The sequence below is a fragment of the Podarcis gaigeae genome, assembly GCF_964106915.1.
Source record: "Podarcis gaigeae genome assembly, chromosome: 7".
Taxonomy (NCBI): Eukaryota; Metazoa; Chordata; class Lepidosauria; order Squamata; family Lacertidae; genus Podarcis; species Podarcis gaigeae.
This window is the reverse complement of record NC_139683.1, coordinates 23716183-23733881: the sequence shown is the minus strand read 5'-3', so window position 1 is coordinate 23733881 and position 17699 is coordinate 23716183. Positions and strand designations below refer to the sequence as shown.

General features: G+C 41.2%; 1 protein-coding gene across 6 annotated transcripts in view; it reads left to right on the top strand.

Moving 5' to 3' along the window:
• The window catches only part of VPS13B (vacuolar protein sorting 13 homolog B), a 399672-nt gene that overhangs the window by 376650 nt on the left and 5323 nt on the right, over positions 1-17699 (top strand). For all 6 annotated transcript variants that reach the window (XM_083749735.1, XM_083749736.1, XM_083749734.1 and 3 more), the window contains exons 55-59: positions 2167-2282; positions 3387-4210; positions 8151-8327; positions 9088-9258; positions 15398-15574. In XM_083749735.1, the coding sequence (XP_083605861.1) occupies positions 2167-2282; positions 3387-4210; positions 8151-8327; positions 9088-9258; positions 15398-15574 (1465 nt within the window). The remainder of the gene's footprint in view (positions 1-2166; positions 2283-3386; positions 4211-8150; positions 8328-9087; positions 9259-15397; positions 15575-17699) is intronic.

The following is a 17699-nucleotide window of genomic DNA, read 5'->3' as shown; positions in this document are numbered from 1 at the left end:
AGATACAATATAGTTACAAATCGCTGAAAATAAAGAAGAACTGAAACAAATTAACTTGGCTTTTGGGTTGGAAGTGAAAGGAATACTGAATAACCAGAATCCCTCTAGTGTGGGTTCAGGGACATTACAAAAATGGAAATAGGTCGAAAAATACTAGCTGACCTGGATGAGGTTATTTTTCTCGTGAGAAAGTTGCGTAAGTTGCAAGAGCAAGGTCATGTTTTGTCTACAAGTGCCATAACTTTGAAGCCAACAGTAAAGGAATCTACTGAGTTGGAAAAGGACTCGAGGTACAAAACCCAGGCAGCTGAACAAGAAAAGAAACTTGAGAAAATTGAGGAAGTGGAGAAAGAGATATATGTTGAACAGGAGGAGCAGGAAGGAGGGGCTGCAATGCTGCAAAAGGCAAAGGAGAGCCGGAGGCCTGTCAGGATGGACATAAAAGAAAATAAGAACTGGATGATAAAAACTGGGTTTGAATTGGAAAATGAGGAATGGAAAGATCTCCTTTTGTGGAGATCTGAAGATCTATGGTCTATAAATCTGATCAAGGTGGAAGTTGGAGCCTTTCGGCTATTTGGACTTAAAAGGATTGAGAAACAAGACTTGAGCTCCACCTCTAAATATGGAGGTCTGGCTGGAAGGAACTTGGACATTATAGGGATCGTGCCCCTCCGAGACTTGGTGTTTAACATAAAGGACTTTCAAAGAAACCGGCAGAGAGGGACTGAGAGAGATTTAAGGGCCTCAGACGTAAGGTTGCCAGGCTGATAATAGATGGACTAATGGACAGTGGTTCGGGGATCGAAACCGGGGAAGGGAGGGTGGGGTTTGGAAATCCAAAGGGTGTACAAAAATATTCTGATTTTTTCTATCTCTTTTTCTTTTTGTGTTGTTACTAGTATTAAAATGGGGAATTCGTGGAAGGGAAACTGGGTCGATCTTAGAAAAAGTCTTTAAGTATAATGATTGATGCATATAAGCTAAAAGTTGATATATAAATTGAATTTAATATAACAACAAACTAAGGTTAAAAATTTAGGGATAAGAACTTGTTGAACAAATTTTTGGACATGGAATATAAGAAGGGGAGGCGAGGGGAAGTTGTGGAAAAAAGGTATTGAAAATATGGATTGCAAATGTTGAATTTTCCTTTTTTGTTCTTGTTTTTTTTTTTTTTTTACTTTTTTGTCTTTATGTACTACTTGAAATTCTAATAAATATCATTTTTTTAAAAAAATGTCCATAACAAGCATGCCAGAGCTGGAAGAGTTGCCAGACAGGAGTGCCTGTGTAACTTAATCCAATATTGTGCTAATTTCTGAGGTATTCCCGTCTTCGCGCCAGTTTTATGTGAAATGTGAAATAGTTATGAAAAGTTACATATGAAACATCAAAAATGAATCACGTTGAAGAGAACGCTTCCCTTTTCCATGCAGTGGGAGCATTTTTACACTGATGACTTTTAAGCACTTCTCCACGCTACCAGGCCATAGTAGTCCTGAGATTATGAACGTCTTGGTGGCATGTTGAAGTGAATGATACTTCAAATAGCAGCCTGCAAATGGATATCAGTGGTCAAAGTACAAGATATTTTAGGCCATAGTTTCAAAAAAAGGTTAGTCAAATTATGTAGAACTCTGTCATTAGCCTCCTGTTTCTCCCCTCTCTCCCCTACTGCTAATAGGAAATTCTGCTGTTTTGAGGAGTTTGGTAATGTATGTTTATATGCTGCCTTGCTTGTGCAGTAATATACATACTACAAGCCTTTTTTGAGTTTCTGCCTCACAGAAATGATTGCAGGACTGTGTGGCATACAACATGTGGCAGTGTGCACAAGCAAGCAAAAGAAATGGCAAGAGTGAGGTAAAGAAAAAACGTCTTGTGCCATGTCCAGTTCTGGTGGGTTTTAAAGAAACCAGATGTTTGAATTGTTGGATCTTTGTGTCTGATGCTGTAGGAAATCTGCTTTTATTATTTCACTTGAAACAGAAAGTTAAAACTAAAAGCTGCAATTTCCAAACAAGTTGTGTCACTATATTTGTACAGATGTCTATAGAACTACGTTGGAGTAAGTGTTTTTAGTCCAAAGAGTATTAACATTAATTGGCTCAAGGTGTAGCTGTATTTCATAAATTTCTAAGTAAGCGTTTTCTCCGCTTCTAGATTGTGTTCTTAACTGGCTTTGGCTACGTTTATGTGGATATTGCTCATCAGTGTGGAACAATAATTGTCACTTTAGCGCCTGAAGGAAGACCAGGACAACAGATCAGTTTGAACAGGTATGCTAAAACTGCTTTAAAAGGTCATAAAAGAGAATTTTCCCATGTTCAGTCCTTTAGGTGTGAAGTGACTTATTAAATCTAGCACAACTGTTTGTTTTGTCTAGTGTTGCTGCGTATGTGTTGCGTATGTTTAGACCACATGTTAACTTTTTGTATATCACAGTAAAACATGACAATCTTAACATCTGAGGTCATGTCACCCTAGGATAAACACGAAATGCCTGGTACAATAAACAAGGCTAAGAGAGGACACACAAGTTTAAAGTTTATTTGGCCAGATTGGCAGTCCTTACTTGCATAGAACTCCCATTGAGATCTGTGGGAGTTCTCACTCATGATGCAGGGCAGAAGAATGGTCCTAGGCAAACTAGGTAGTCGATCATCTTTATTACAGCTCCTTATGCCCCAAAGTTACAAAACCTTTGTTGCAAGCCACACTCAGCTTGAATTATAACACCACCTTTTTATAACAGTTGAAGTTCTTGGCTTCCAGAGGTGCATCACAGAAAGAGCAGGGTGCGTTTTTGTGGATTTTGCTTATATGCCCTATAATGAAGTATTAATACCCATGAAATCAGTGATTCCCTGTGCTTAGTAGCCCACTTATTAGTTAAGTTTTGCCAAGAGTAGTTAACGCTGTAAAGCAAGCAACCCATCATCAGTTTAAAATAGTTACAGTGATTTAATAAGGGAATATATTGCTTCCATAATGTGAAGTTAATGATCCATATTAGAAACGCTCTGTTTTGTCTGCTGCAAAAGAGCCAAAAAAGTAACATGTGACAACGTGTGAGGATATTTTACGTTGTCTGCTTTAGCTTCATGCTACATTGCAAGTACGACCAAGAACTACTGTGCATAAAATGTTATAGTGAAGGTCAAATATATCGTTATGTTAAATGGGTGGGGAGGATGTAACTTGGCATAGACAAGCAATAATACCTCTTTGTATGCTTTGGCTGTAGGTATTTTGATCTCTAAATCTGGTTCCTATTTATAACATTTGCACATTGACGTACCCGATTATCATTTTTTCCCTTGGCTAATTTTATTTGACATTGGAGGAAACTAGTTGCTATTGTTTCTCCCCACCCCCCACAGAACTCAAGAGCAGAGCCTCCTTCTTAAAATGTTCATCAGCCAGCTGAGCTTCACTGTATATGATGACATCACGAGCCCAAAAACATCGTCTGAACTTTTGCGGTTCACAGTCGACCACATTTACCTTCATATGATTCCAGTTGCCAGCTACCTTAGGCCTCTCTCTCATGAATTTCACGGAGAAGCCACCAGTGGCCTTCAGCAGTTTTATACTCTCCATATCTATTGTGGAGACCTGCAGCTGGACAATCAGCTTTACAGCAAATCCAATTTCCATTTTCCTGTCTTGCTGTGCCAGGGAGAGAAAAACGAAACCACACAGTGGACCAAAGTGCACAACCTCATGGTATCCAACAAAGATCTGGAAGAATATAATGAAAATTCCTTCATCAAACTCTGCCTCACTCTGTCGGAAGAGCAGAATTTGCTGTTTCATGTGAATGACCTCAGCTTTGAAATGAAACCAGCCAGGTTATATGTAGAAGACACATTTGTTTATTACATCAAAACTTTATTTGAGACCTACCTGCCAGACAGCAAAGGCATTTGCCATTCTGCAGAAGCCTCGGCTATTAGCCGGATACTTCCTGAACCAGTAAGGCAGCATGCAAATGCTTTAGCCAATCCAGTGAAATTAAGGAAGTTAGCAATCCAGCCAGTGAGCCTCTTGGTCAGCGTCCATGCTTCCCTGAAGCTCTATATTGCTTCAGATCACACTCCTCTCTCCTTCTCTGTGTTTGAAAGAGGACCCATTTTTACAACTGCCAGGCAGCTCATTCATGCGTTGGCCATGCATTATGCTGCAGGAGCATTATTCAGAGCAGGTATGTTTGTTCCATACTTGTACCTTTTTGACATAGCCCAATGTTTGCAGCATGTGACTAAGTGCGTGAAAAGAGACAATTCAGGGTACACTTGATTACACACCAATGATGATCAACAAGCTTAAATCCACATAACTATGATCAGGCTGCCTGTTGTTTTTTGTTGGGGAAGTCAAAGATGACCAAGGCTTGGACATCACATTGAGTAAAATGATAGATCTAAAAATGCTATGAATGTGAAATAGTAGAGATCAACATTCTCTTGCAGGCTACTTGCAAAGCCTGTGAGAAATATGGGAATAGTATTCTGATTTTCTTTCTTTTGTCCTAGCCAGCCTGCACAACTCAGAATTCATAGCAACTAATTCCTAACATGAACTCAACAAAAGGAATTTCTTTCATGAAATTATTCAATCTGTCTCGATACATTTGAGGCAAATTATGCCATTGAACACTGTTTTCTTGTTCAATCTCCTTTTGGCTGCCGTTTATGATTAGCAATCTGTCTTTCTTCACAGAATCCTCATGCTAGACTGGCACACAGATGTTTATTGTCCTTTGATCTGAAGAGTGTGTTTGTTTTACTGATTCTTTCCCATACAAGATCAATAGTGAGCAAACAGTCTATTAGATTAATGGATACCTTGTCTCACTTCCATACATGTGCATTCATAAAGTGACTCCATCTCTGTTGTACCTTTGCTATATAGGAACGTGTACATTTCAGTGGAAAAGGAGACTAGCCTTTGATCACCCACAGCCAAGGCACAATTGCTTTTGCTGAAACATGATCATTATCTTTCTCCATGCCAATTGCTGTTGTGCCCTGTACCATTCAACAGCGTAACAGTCTGTGAACCAGTTTTATTGTGTGTTATGTGCAATTAAGAAAGTCCTACTTATTCAACAGTCACGTGCACATTATAACACCATAGCCGGATAGGCTACTTGTAGGAACTTGGAGTGCTCTTTGATCATACCTGATTCTCTTATAGTGCAAGCCCATGCAGGAGCACATTCATCTACATCAGGGTTTCCTAAACTTAGGTCTCCAGCTGTTTTTGGACTACAGTTCCCATCATCCTTGCCCACTAGTCCTGCTAGCTAGGGATGATGGGAGTTGTAGTCTAAAAACAGCTAGAGACCCAAGTTTAGGAAACCCTGGCCTATATGGACTGGCACACAAGTGACATGCTATGCATAAAGAAGATTCTGGCTTGAGTTCCTGGCATCTCCCAGAGCTCTAAGAAAGCCTGAGACCATGGAAAGCTACTACCAGTCAGAGTTGAAAATACTGGGCTACAATAGCATATCGGACAAATAGACTGATTTGGTATAAAGCAGTGCTATATGTTCATTTGCCATTCATTCATTTATTTAAGTTGTATGGTCAATAATGATGGCTTTCCTCATGACAGTCCCATCACTTGGTTGTGCAAATTGGATACAGGGCCAATTCAAACAGTCTAACAGATCAGACTTCTTAGGATAACAGTGAAGTGGTATGCAATCTGAAAGGTGAGTCTCAGAATCCCTTACGGCAGGGGTGATTCACTTGTGACCCTCCATTTGTTGGACTGTGATTCCCATCATCCCTGGTCATTGGCCATACTGGCTGGGGCTAATGCGAGCTGGAGTCTCATAACAACCAGAGGGCCACAGGTAAACTACACTTGCCTTACAATGTTACAGGGGATGTTAGGGCGCAAAGCTTGCTATAAATGTGATTTGTGTATTGGACTCAAGTATCTTCTGCAACGTTTGCATCCTGGTGTGCATATGCAGCTATTTGGGATGGTGCCTGATGAGACACTGCCATTTGGCTGAGTCCCAAGAGCGAAAAAAACTCTTCAAGTGGTTTTTGTAGTTTCACATATTTGCAGCAGGATCAGATAAACCCCAAAGGCATAAGTCTTGCTATATATGCACATGTTGGCGGAAGCAGCAGCCAGTCAGCAAGTCCCTGTGGAATGTACCCACACATATTTTTTAATGTAAATCCTAGTATGTAATAGACAGGTTTGTGATGGTGATGATGATGATGATAATTTGAATTGATATACCACCCTATACCTTGAGCCCTTACTAGCGTTTGGTTGCATTCATTTGAATCGTTCCTCCACTTGTGTTCAAGCCGTCTCCAAGCTTGTTTCCTTGCCCTAAGCTCTGGAGAATACAAACTTGAGCTATGCTACTCAAACCACTGAAACCAAACTCCATAAGCATTGACCGTTTTTCTAAAGAGGACTGTCTCTTGGACTCCTCCATTCTAGGGCTCTGAACAAACTGCACAGCACAGAGGAACTGATATGCCCTCAAACAGGAGCCAGCTTAGGCCTTAGGGTGCCAGGACAAAGGAGAGGAGCAGGTTTTGGGCGGAGGGGGGTGTTTGGTAGCCTGTTTGCAAATTAGCTATTCAGACTCACTGTGGAGTCAGTGAAAAGGCATAGATAGCTCTTAGTATATGAGACTCTGAAAAAGGAGAAGTCAAAAGGAGACTTTTAAGTTTCAGTATATGCAGAATCAAAGTTTCTGCTATTGAGGGGTCTGGTTCATGTAAGTGCATGAATAACAATATATTTATTAGTTTTTAGGGTGCCACAAGACTCTCTTGTTGTTCTTGCAAAATTTAATTCAGAGAACAATTCCTTGTGATGAACATCATCAATAGAAGTAAATTTTGCCCACCTGCTTACGAATCAGGCAGCGTACCAAGTTACTCCTGGATTTTCCACATACAGTAAACTTGTTTGACTCATTAATTAAAATATATAAATCCCTCTCACATTATGATTTGTTACAGAAGTACGTTACTGAGGCATACCATTGACCAAAAAGTACAGATATGGGAAGGGGAATTGCCTGTCTGTTCTGCCAGTACCTACTATAATTGGCAGCTCAGTTGATCATTAGCTGCATGATTAAATGTCTTTGTTTTACTTGTACAGCCAATGCACAACCAAACCTGCAAGCAGAGACCACTCCTGTAGTCTTCTGAAGTCACAGGCTCTCTCCAGGTAGCCTCATGGGGCTATTCTGTTGGGTGCTGCAAACATCCAATAGTTGTGTGACCTTACAATCCCTTTTGACAGTTCTTTTCTGGCTTCCAAGGCAGCATAGCAGCACAGCTTGTAGCAAACAAAGGACAATGCGCTTGGACATCAGGCTACCTGCCAGCAACTGTAATTTTATGGAAGAAACTAAATCCTAGCTATCCTCCATACTCATCCCCTTGTGGGGAACTCATAAGGGATCCTCCTTCTGAGTAACATAATCAGCATGCAAATGTCATTGCTGTTTACACAACTGCACTGAGCAAAAATCAATTTATCTGGCTATAACTAGACTCTGCAAGAAAGTGATCAGCACAGAGCTGTTGGGGTGGATTAGAATAATTCCTTGTGCACTTGTCAAAAATCTGCATCCCCTTTCCCAACACCCCATCAAGCAGTTTGACCTTCACACTCCCCCAAGGCTGTACACTGCATCACTGTAAACTAGCTGTCATGATTCTTTCACTGTGAGGACGTGAAATAACAAAGTTGCTTTACAAGATGTAAAGCCTTCTAAGCAAAATAAGCCTCTGCTCCTATTACTTCGAGCTATTTGAATGCAGCATCCATCTCTCCACACGCAGTTTTAGCAGAAATACGGGAGGCTCATGGAAGGAAGTCATTTTAAAGCTATTTGTGTTTTTGCCAAAGGGATTTCTTTGATTTAGAAAGCATGAAAGATTGCCATTGCTGAATCCGTAGTGGATGAGCTATTTCCCGTGTTTTTCTCAAAGGAAGTTCGTGATGTGATAAATTTCTGTGTAAAAGTGGGATGGAGGGAGGGAGAGTGGAGGGGCTTCCCCTCCCTTCCTTTTTGGTTAAACTACTTTTTCTGTAGTTTTAGTGAGCATCAACTCCCTTTCTCTCTCTCCTTTTCCCTTATGTAGGATGGGTTGTTGGATCTCTGGAGATTCTTGGCAGCCCAGCCAGCTTGGTAAGAAGCATAGGGAATGGAATCGCCGATTTCTTCAGGCTCCCATACGAAGGGCTGACCCGTGGTCCTGGAGCCTTTGTTAGCGGAGTATCCAGAGGAACAACATCATTTGTAAAACACATTTCCAAAGGTAGATACCCTGCTGCATTTTTTCTAAGTGTTTTCAAAGACAGCGCTGAAGCTCTCAGATTTGCCGTCCTCATCTTAGTTCTAGCTTGTTGGGTTTCAGCAAAATGCTGGGAGGGTAAGAAACCTCACCAACCCTCTGTGTTTTTAAAGCAAGCCGTTCCCTTTAACATTATCCTAGAAACACTCGCGGTTTAAGCTTTACCGCATGGCCACTTTGTCATGCAGCAACTGAACGGAGATGTTAAAGAAGTTCAGTACTTTTGCTGCACCTTGGAAATCCTACACCACATTGCCTCATCATATGTAGCCTTTTAAAGAAGGAAAGTAGGCACCATCGTGAAGTATTTCTGAACATGTTTTTGGAGAAAGCGTACATCTGGATTTTCCTGGGCTTGGACACAGACATAGTGCCATCTTGTGGCTTCAAAACCCAGCTGCAAAATGCAGAGGATTCAAAACAAGAACTGTTGCTCTTCTAGCATTGCAGAGGTCCCTATGTAGACTCATTTTTCTGTATCTGTGTGGCATTAGATTAGCTGAGCAATTATTGCTAGAAAGCTTGACGGGTTACAGTTATGCCAGGCCTGATAAGAAGGAAGACTGAAGGGCTGTGGTAAAACCTGCACTGTACACCAATAAAATGCATTATTGATCCTTAACATAACAGAACTACTGTATAGATTTTGTGCCTTGATTGAATGGACAAAATGCCATGGTTTCAGCAATTTGTTGATTTGACTTCCTAATCTGTTTGCACTTAGGTACACTGACATCAATTACAAACCTAGCAACGAGCCTTGCTCGGAATATGGATCGGCTGTCCCTGGATGAGGAGCATTACAACCGGCAAGAAGAATGGAGAAGGCAACTCCCTGAGAATCTGGGAGAAGGACTGAGACAAGGCCTCTCTCGGTTAGGCATCAGCCTTCTAGGTAATGGTTGTATGATTTCATGATCACTATACCCAGTCTTTGGGAGGATGGGCTTCAAAAATAGTTACAAAAAAGATTTTCTTATTTTTAGGATGTTCATTTGGGGATAGTGTCCCCCCACCTCCCCCCCCAATTCTTGTGGGTTGAAAGACAAGAGTGAGACAGGCTTTCACAGTATATTTGGTCTCATGGGGCAATAGGTGCGTAGCTGTTGGAGGCAAGGGTGGGAAAAGAGCAGACTGCACTGAGCAAAGCACACGTCCTTAGCTGCAGTTAGCTTTGCTGCTTTTTCCCCTTAGCAGAAACTGACTGGTATGTTCTTAGGTTTTGTTCTCCACATTCATGCAGACCATGAAGACTTATGTCAGATCCAGCCAACTGCCAAGTGAAGGGCATGGGGTCTAGGGAAGAAATTCAGGCAATGCTGACAAGGCAAAGGCAGAAGGTCCATCTGTTATGGGGTAGCAGCAAGCTGAGTTCTCAAACTGTGGGGTAGCTGGTGGTGGTGGTTGTGATGTCCCAATGAAAGTTATAATTCTGAAGAAGATGGAGCCTTCCTCTTCCTAATCAGGGGGTAGGTAGATAGATTGTCTTCAGCAGAAAGCTGTCACTGGCCTATATCCTCAAACAGAAAGGAAGCTCAAGGATATGAGCTGCTTTGTTTATTTGTGCACAGCTTTACTTACAGGAGGAGACAATTTTCCTTGTTCCGGTCCTCTTGTTATGCCAGTGTTGAGTTAGTGTTTCACATAAAGCAGCAGCCGGTAATCAGTTGCATATGAAAATTGTCTTTACCTGTGGAACAGGTAGTTAGAGGCTGAGCATCGCAGGGTAGAGTAAATTCAGGAGGAGGAGGCAATTTCATGAGAAACAGGGTTCAGATCAAGTCTGACCTGGAACCTTCTGTGGAAGTGAGGTTTTGCAACATGGCCTGCCTTTGCTTATCAGTGTTGCAAATTCAGATCGGTATGTTCTAGCTCCCCGCCTGTGGTTAGCCTGTGTATACAGCATGGGGATAAATCCCTGGCCATATATATCCTGATGAGAAACTGCTGCAGTCTCGAGTTCCCGACTGAACAGGTTATCCTGCTCTTTAATCCAGCATTAAATATTAGATTCAGTGTTCTGTTCCATTGCAGCTAGACAGGTTACAAAACATTTTCTGATGACCTTAGATGAGAAGGGAGTTTAATGCACATTTAAAAAACAAGCAAAAGCCAGCTGCATTTAAAATAGTGGCTGCAAGGGAATACATTTTTATTGTTAATAGTAACTGTGGATATTTAGAAGTACAGTTATCCTTTAATTTAGATGTGGCAAAGGATGCAGGGCGGAATGAATGTCATCACGTAAACAATATAGATACAGAGACATGCTCATTCCAGTGTTTCCTTTTAATGAGCTACGGGAAAACCTTTCAGACTGGTTATTTCCTTTGCATCATAGATAACTTAGATGCTTGTTTTTGTTTGAAAAACACTTGAGTATAGTTCAAATGTCAAGTAAACGTTGACAAAAAATATTTCTGCGGCAGAAACGGTCACATCGCATCAACGTTGTATAATATTAAAACTCCAGCCAAAAGACTTAGCTAGGGGAGAAGATCACCATGGGTGTTTTGAACTATTACTTGCAAGTTTAAAAATTAACCACTTCATAGTAATTTGTGAAATTAAAGTAGGATTTAAAACTGAACTGTTTAGAAACATGTGCGTTGCAGAGCATGCATGCATCCATTTATTAAACTAGCAAAAGAACACAATTTATATTGCTCAGTAAAATGGTTTTGTGCATTCTTGGGAGTATGTATCACCCTAAAAGATCGAAATGCTTAGAAATCAGAGGCTTAGAAATTTAGAGGCTAACTTCAAAAAAATATTCACTTTTAAATTTTTCAGTTGCTATACAATTCAACCTAACAGCAGAACTCTACATAAGAAACCACCAGGCTGTCATAAACAGCAGCACCATCTCAAGCTGTCTTTGCTTCTTTCCAGTAACCTGTACTACAATTTAGCTCCTTTCTGACATTGTTGTGCCGTGTATTTCACTCTCCACGCCAACAATATTTATTTACTTCTAGGCTACCTTTTAGGGAAAACCCTCAAAGCAGCTTGCATAAAAACAATTGAAGAAATCAATAGGCTGTCCCAACCTGGTAACTACTGGTGTTATTATAACCAAGTCCCATTTCCCCTGGCCATTGGCTCTGCTGGGAATTGTAGTCCAGAATATCCAGAGGGCACCAGGTTGGAGAAGATTAGACTACAGTATCATGTTTCAAGGCAAATGGGCAGCATCTGGACACAAAGTAAGTTTAAGTAGCTATTATAGAGAGAGAGATTCAACACAGAGCTGCCAGCTTCAGTGGTAGATTCATATTTCTTTTAATGTATTGCCAAGGAATTGGTGAAATGTTGGAAATTAGGTTAGGGCTGCTGGAAATTATTTCATAGCATGACATAACAGGGGCTTTGAAAAATGCAGGATGATGCAACAAGACTTTTTAAAAATTCCCTCCTAACAGCGGGTGAGTGCCATTTCCTTCAGGTGCAAAATATCATAGTCTATTAATAAAAATGTCCATGCAGCAGAAAGCTGGTTTCCTGAGAGTGGGGAATGCAGATATAAAAGAAGTATATCTACAGGAGTTAGGATCTAAAATACTGAAGAGCAGAATCTTCAACAAAGATCTCCACTAAAATGAACCGGAGCAATTGAAGATCTGTCACATTGTCCTTCTAAGTTACTTGTATACTCAGCTCACAACAGTGAAGAAAGGTTGATCTAAAGGGTGTCAGTTTTTAAGAAGCATTGTTTTCTGTTTTAGCTACGATAGGAAGCAGAAACTGGAGTGTTCTTAATAGACATCCAGAGTGTCCACCACTTAGTGGGGCTACTGGAGTCTACACCACCATATACCGGTAACTCTGCAGAAATGTTCCTCAGCAGTTCTTCTAATTTTTTGGAAGTTAGTAAAATCCACAGTCTGGTAGAAGTCATGGCATCAGCAAATTGCTCTTAGCTTAAGCATATATGAGATCTACTTAATTTATCTTTCTCTAAAGATTTCCACTCTTGACTTTGTCTGGTTGTGGAAGTGACAGTTGTTGTTGTTGTTGCTGCTGCTGCTGCTGCTATTGTTATTATTAACCCTACACCAGCAGGTCTCAGGGTGGGTTACTAAAATTTAAGATTCAATATTAAAAACAATTAAAACACAGGTATGTAGCCATGTTGGTCTGACACAGTTGAAATAATAAAAAATAAAAAAATTGTCCAGTAGCACCTTATAGACCAACAAGTTTGTTCTGGTATAGGCTTTCGTGTGCATGCACACTTCTTCAGTGCTTCTTAAAAACTGCACATGGATGCTTATACCAGAACAAACTGAGTTGGTTTATAAGGTGCTACTGGACAATTTTTTAATTATTTTTTTCAATTAAAACACAGTCACAGGGTGAGCCCTGAAGACACATCTCAGGTGTCAAAGGTACGTCTTCAGCATTTGCCAAAAGCTTTATGGTGAAGGTGCCAGGCTTTGACAAGAGAGTTGCACAGTTTAGGAGCTGCCACAAAGAATGCCCTCTCCTGGGCCACAACCACCCAAAACTTCTTAGGGCAGTGGAACTAACAAAAGAGCCCCTCTGCTGATCTTAATACCCAAGAGGGTCTTTAGGGTAGCAGGTGGTCTCCCAGATATTTGGGACCTAAATTGTTTAGGACTTTAAACACTAGTGTCAGCTCCTTAAATTTTGGCCCAGTAAGGGACCAGCAGCCAGTGCAGCTGTTTTCAAACAGGGGTTATACGAGTTCTAAAGGCAACCTCAGCCAGTAATTTTGGCCAGTTGAGTTGAATTGGAACAGTAGAACCCCTGTTTTTCAAGCAGGTTAGACATTGTGCTGGAAATCTGAAGTTATTGCTGTTATATTTAAGCATACCAGACTGCTTCTTTTTCTTTGTTGCTGCCTTTACTCAAGATATGGACGACAAACTTTAGTTTATAAATTGGCTTAGACTGCAGTTGCCTGCACTGTTTTACTTACACAGAATGAGGAACTTAACCCGTCTCTCTGATTCTGTTTACAAATTCTTTATTGCTGAAATAATGCCCACTGTTCTTAGTCACAGAAGAAATTAACCACCCAAATAAATATATGCACGTACATTGTAATGTGAACAAGCAAGTGCCCAGATTGTATCTTACAAGTGAGAGATTAGCAGGCACAGTTGTTCATGGGGCATCAAATTTCATAGTTTGCTGTGCAATCCTGCATGCTTGTATAGTTCTGTAAACAATTGGCCCATCAGCACACCAGGCCATTAGTGTCATTCTTGCAATCTCTGCTTTGTCTCTCGATAGGCTGGTAGGTTGTGATATGTCATGGCTCTTCTAGCTTCCACTGGCTTATCTGATGTCATCAACAGGTTTTCCTAAGGGGTCTCAAAAAGTCCCAGTGCAGCTATAATTTGAATGCAAAGCACCCACAATAAGAAATATTCAGAAGCATTGCAGAACATAACCATATTGACTAGTAGCCATCAAGAGCCCTCTCCTCCCATGAATTTGTCTAATCCTCTTTTAAAGCTATCCAAGCTGGTGGCCATCAAGAACAACATTTTTATGAGACTGGATTAACTGAAAAGCAAGATTCTTTCCTCAAAAAAATAGAAAGCAATGAGGGGCAAACTACATGTTGCATGATGGCTGCATGTCGTGAAACACTGATGGCCTCTTCTGTTATCCCTTACACATTAGGGAACTTCACCCACCTTCACCATTCTGTGTTTTTGGGAGTAGCCAAAATCGATGAACAGTAACATTTGATTTCAAGTGCACATAGTGAACTGCAATTGACCAAGGTGCCCATTTTTGTTGTCCACATAGAACTAAATAGATGTCCCTTCCAGGGCAGCTGTTTGATCTTTCTGTTTGTACAAAGAGGTCTAAAGACTTTAACCAGTGATTTCCTGTGTGCTGAACAACCATGGCCTATTGCTCAGGCAGCTAAGCTTCAAATTGTTGTCACGTAACACCTTGTCACTTTGTTCAATCATTGTCCTTTTAGTGAGTTCCAAATAGCTTATCCATCAAAGTTACAACATCTAGAGACATCTCTGTGGTAAGTGGCTTGAGTAAACTCGAGATCAAAGAGAGATCCCACCTTACATACCTGTTTACATTTAAGAAGATTTAAACTGCAGTCCTCTGTTGATACTAAAAGCCGGAGGGGTCATTAAGGCACTTGTAAAAGTTTGACCCATGTACATTAAAGTAAAATATGGTTGTGTTCACAAAGATAGTAACAAAAAGTCCCAAAGCCTAATTCTACTAAGCTTGGTAATATATCAGAGGTTGCATTAGTTTATGAGCATTTCTGGCAATAGAAGGGGATATTAAAATGATATATGGAATGCAGGTCTTTTTTTCTTATGAAGTCCATCTTAGGCTTACGTGAAAATCTCATTTCCATAGCAGCTAAAGAACTCTGAATGTTAGCAGACATTTATTCTAATCTAACACACACACACACACACACACACACACATATATATATATATATATATATATATATATACACACACACACACACTACATGTTGCATATATATATATATAAAATCCTAAATCCTTTCCAGTCAACAAATGCACTTGGAAAGAAAACACCTAGAATAAATGCATTATGAAGCCACAAACCTCAGCTTAGTGAGAACATACTAGCTTCCAGGAGTTTCTTCTTAGTTCTAGCTCATGGTTAGTTGGAAAAAACTTAACCAGGAGCCTAGGTCTGGACAACATGCTCAGCCAAACCTTGGCTCAGCTCCGCTCAGCGTAGCAGGGGGAAAGGGCTGGGAAGGAGCAAATTGTGTTAAGCTCCTCCCTGGAAGCCTACACATTTATGCTTTGCCAGGGTTTGGCTGCGCATGAAGTATGAACCAGGCCAATGTAAATGTTTATATGAAAAAGAGAAACAGAAGAAGGGACAAGCGGAGAACTGAATTCAGTGTATTCCTCAGGTTAATTGGTATTCCTTATTGCTATATTAGGCAGGTGATACTCAGATTCTCAGTCCAATATTCTCTGTTAATATTTATTCTTGTTCTGGGAGTTTATCCTTCTGTCATACTCTCGTTACAGGTGCAATTGCTGGTATTGTAGACCAGCCAATGCAGAACTTCCAAAAAACGTCAGAGGCCCAGGGTTCAGCTGGACTCAAGGCCAAAGGTGTTATCTCTGGTGTGGGGAAGGGAATCATGGGAGTTCTCGCTAAACCCATTGGGGGAGCAGCTGAGCTCGTGTCACAGACTGGCTATGGTAGGTTTCAATGAATTTGTGAAACTCTTTGTGTTCTTTATTAAATGCCAGTTTTTTTCTTCCATAATAGGTTTTTATTGGTATAATATACACACACAATTACAACAAAGCCCCAAGTCCCCATGCCCCCAGTCATCATCCTTATACCCCCAGTGATATCTGGTTGGATAGCCGCATAATTGCCTTTTTGATCAGTTGAGGATAAATATCTGTATAAAGTTTAATGTCCAGGGTGCTATTTGGAAACAGATCCTATGAACCATTTTAGCCAAGGAAGTTGACAACACCCTAAGTCACAAGGTCATTTTCAGTTTTCAAATTTTGTTTTAATTGTAGCATGTTGTGTTCCTGCAGATTTAAAATAGTGTTTTCATAGAATCCTAGAGTTGGAGAAGGCACAGAGTCATCTAGTCCTATCCCCTACAATGCGGGACAGATGGCCATCCAACCTCCGATTAAAAACCTCCAAGGAAGGAGAGTCCACTACCTCTCTTGGGAGTCCGTTCCACTGTCAAACAGCTCCTACTTTCAGAAAGTTCTTCCTGATGTTTAGTCAGAATCTGCTTTCTTATCACTTGAAGCTAAGGGTATGGGTCCTACATTCCAGAGCAGGAGAAAACAAGCTTGCTCCATCCTCATGCCCTTGAGATATTCGAAGATGGCTATCATATCTCCTATCAGTCTCTTTACCAGACTAAATATACCCAAATCCCTCAACTATTCCTCATGGGATTGTTTCCAGGCCCTCCTTTGCACATTCCATCTTGTCAGTATCTTTCTTAAATTGTGGTGCCCAGAACTGGACACAGTATTCCAGTTGTGGTCTCACCAAGGCAGAATAGTATGGTATTATATGCTGTGAGCTAACAAGGGAGGATTTGGGACGCGGGTGGCGCTGTGGGTTAAACCACAGAGCCTAGGGCTTGCCGATCAGAAGGTCGGCAGTTGGAATCCCCGTGATGGGGTGAGCTCCTGTTGCTTGGTCCCTGCTCCTGCCAACCTAGCAGTTCAAAATCATGTCAAAGTGCAAGTAGATAAATAGGTACCGCTCTGGCGGGAAGGTAAACACCATTCCTGTGCACTGCTCTGGTTCGCCAGAAGCGGCTTAGTCATGCTGGCCACATGACCCGGAAGCTGTACACCAGCTCCCTCAGCCAATAAAGCGACATGAGCGCCACAACCCCAGAGTCGGTCACGACTGGACCTAATAATGGTCAGGGGTCACTTTACCTTTACCTTTTAACAGGGGAGGACAACCCCTACACACACACACACACACACACACACACACACATATTTCTCGATAGCTCAGTTAGTTAGATCATGGTGCTGACAATGCCGAGGTTGCAGGTTCGATCCTTGTATGGAATAGCTGCATATTCCTACATTGCAGGGAGTTGGATTAGATGGTCCTCAGGGTCCTTCCAGCTCTAAAATTCTATGATTCAAGGTACGTCTGGCTACATTGCTCAGACTCTGCCTGGCAGTTCTTATGCTGGCAGTTAGATCTGCCCTCCTGCATTGTGCAAAGCTTCCATTTACCAAACTGAGTGAGGATGCTTCCTGCTGTTTTTGATCAAGAGGACCTGTACCTGGGGAGTGGAGAATAACTGCCAAAGATAATGTGAGTCCTGCTATAGCATGTTAACCACTTACTCCAGCACAACCCCACAGGTACAGTTGTTCCATTAATTGTTAAATCAAAAAATCTAAGGACTTGCAAATACTTTACTTTTTACTCGTATAATGTGAAAGTCCCTTTTTCTTTAATGGGCTCAAGGTTTCCCTTCATAAAAGATGAGTCACTGACCACTTACACTGGCAAAGCCCCACTGAAGCTTTTAGATTTCCATTAACTAAATCTGTGGAAATCATTTTTTGCCCCAAAGGTTGTCGAAAGTCTGACCGCGAAGTCTCTCTGTTAGGCTCGCCAATGCTCTTTCAAACATTTTGAGGTAACAATCATGTCTGTGAAAGACCTAAAATGAAAGGCTCATGGGCTCCGTTTATTTGCAAAAAAATAAATTTGTGTTTGTGTCCAGCAGTTATGCCTGTGGAATGGGACTTCCTGGCCCCAAGCACCTCCCTCCTGTGACACCCCCCCCCCAAAGCATCTCCTGGAGGA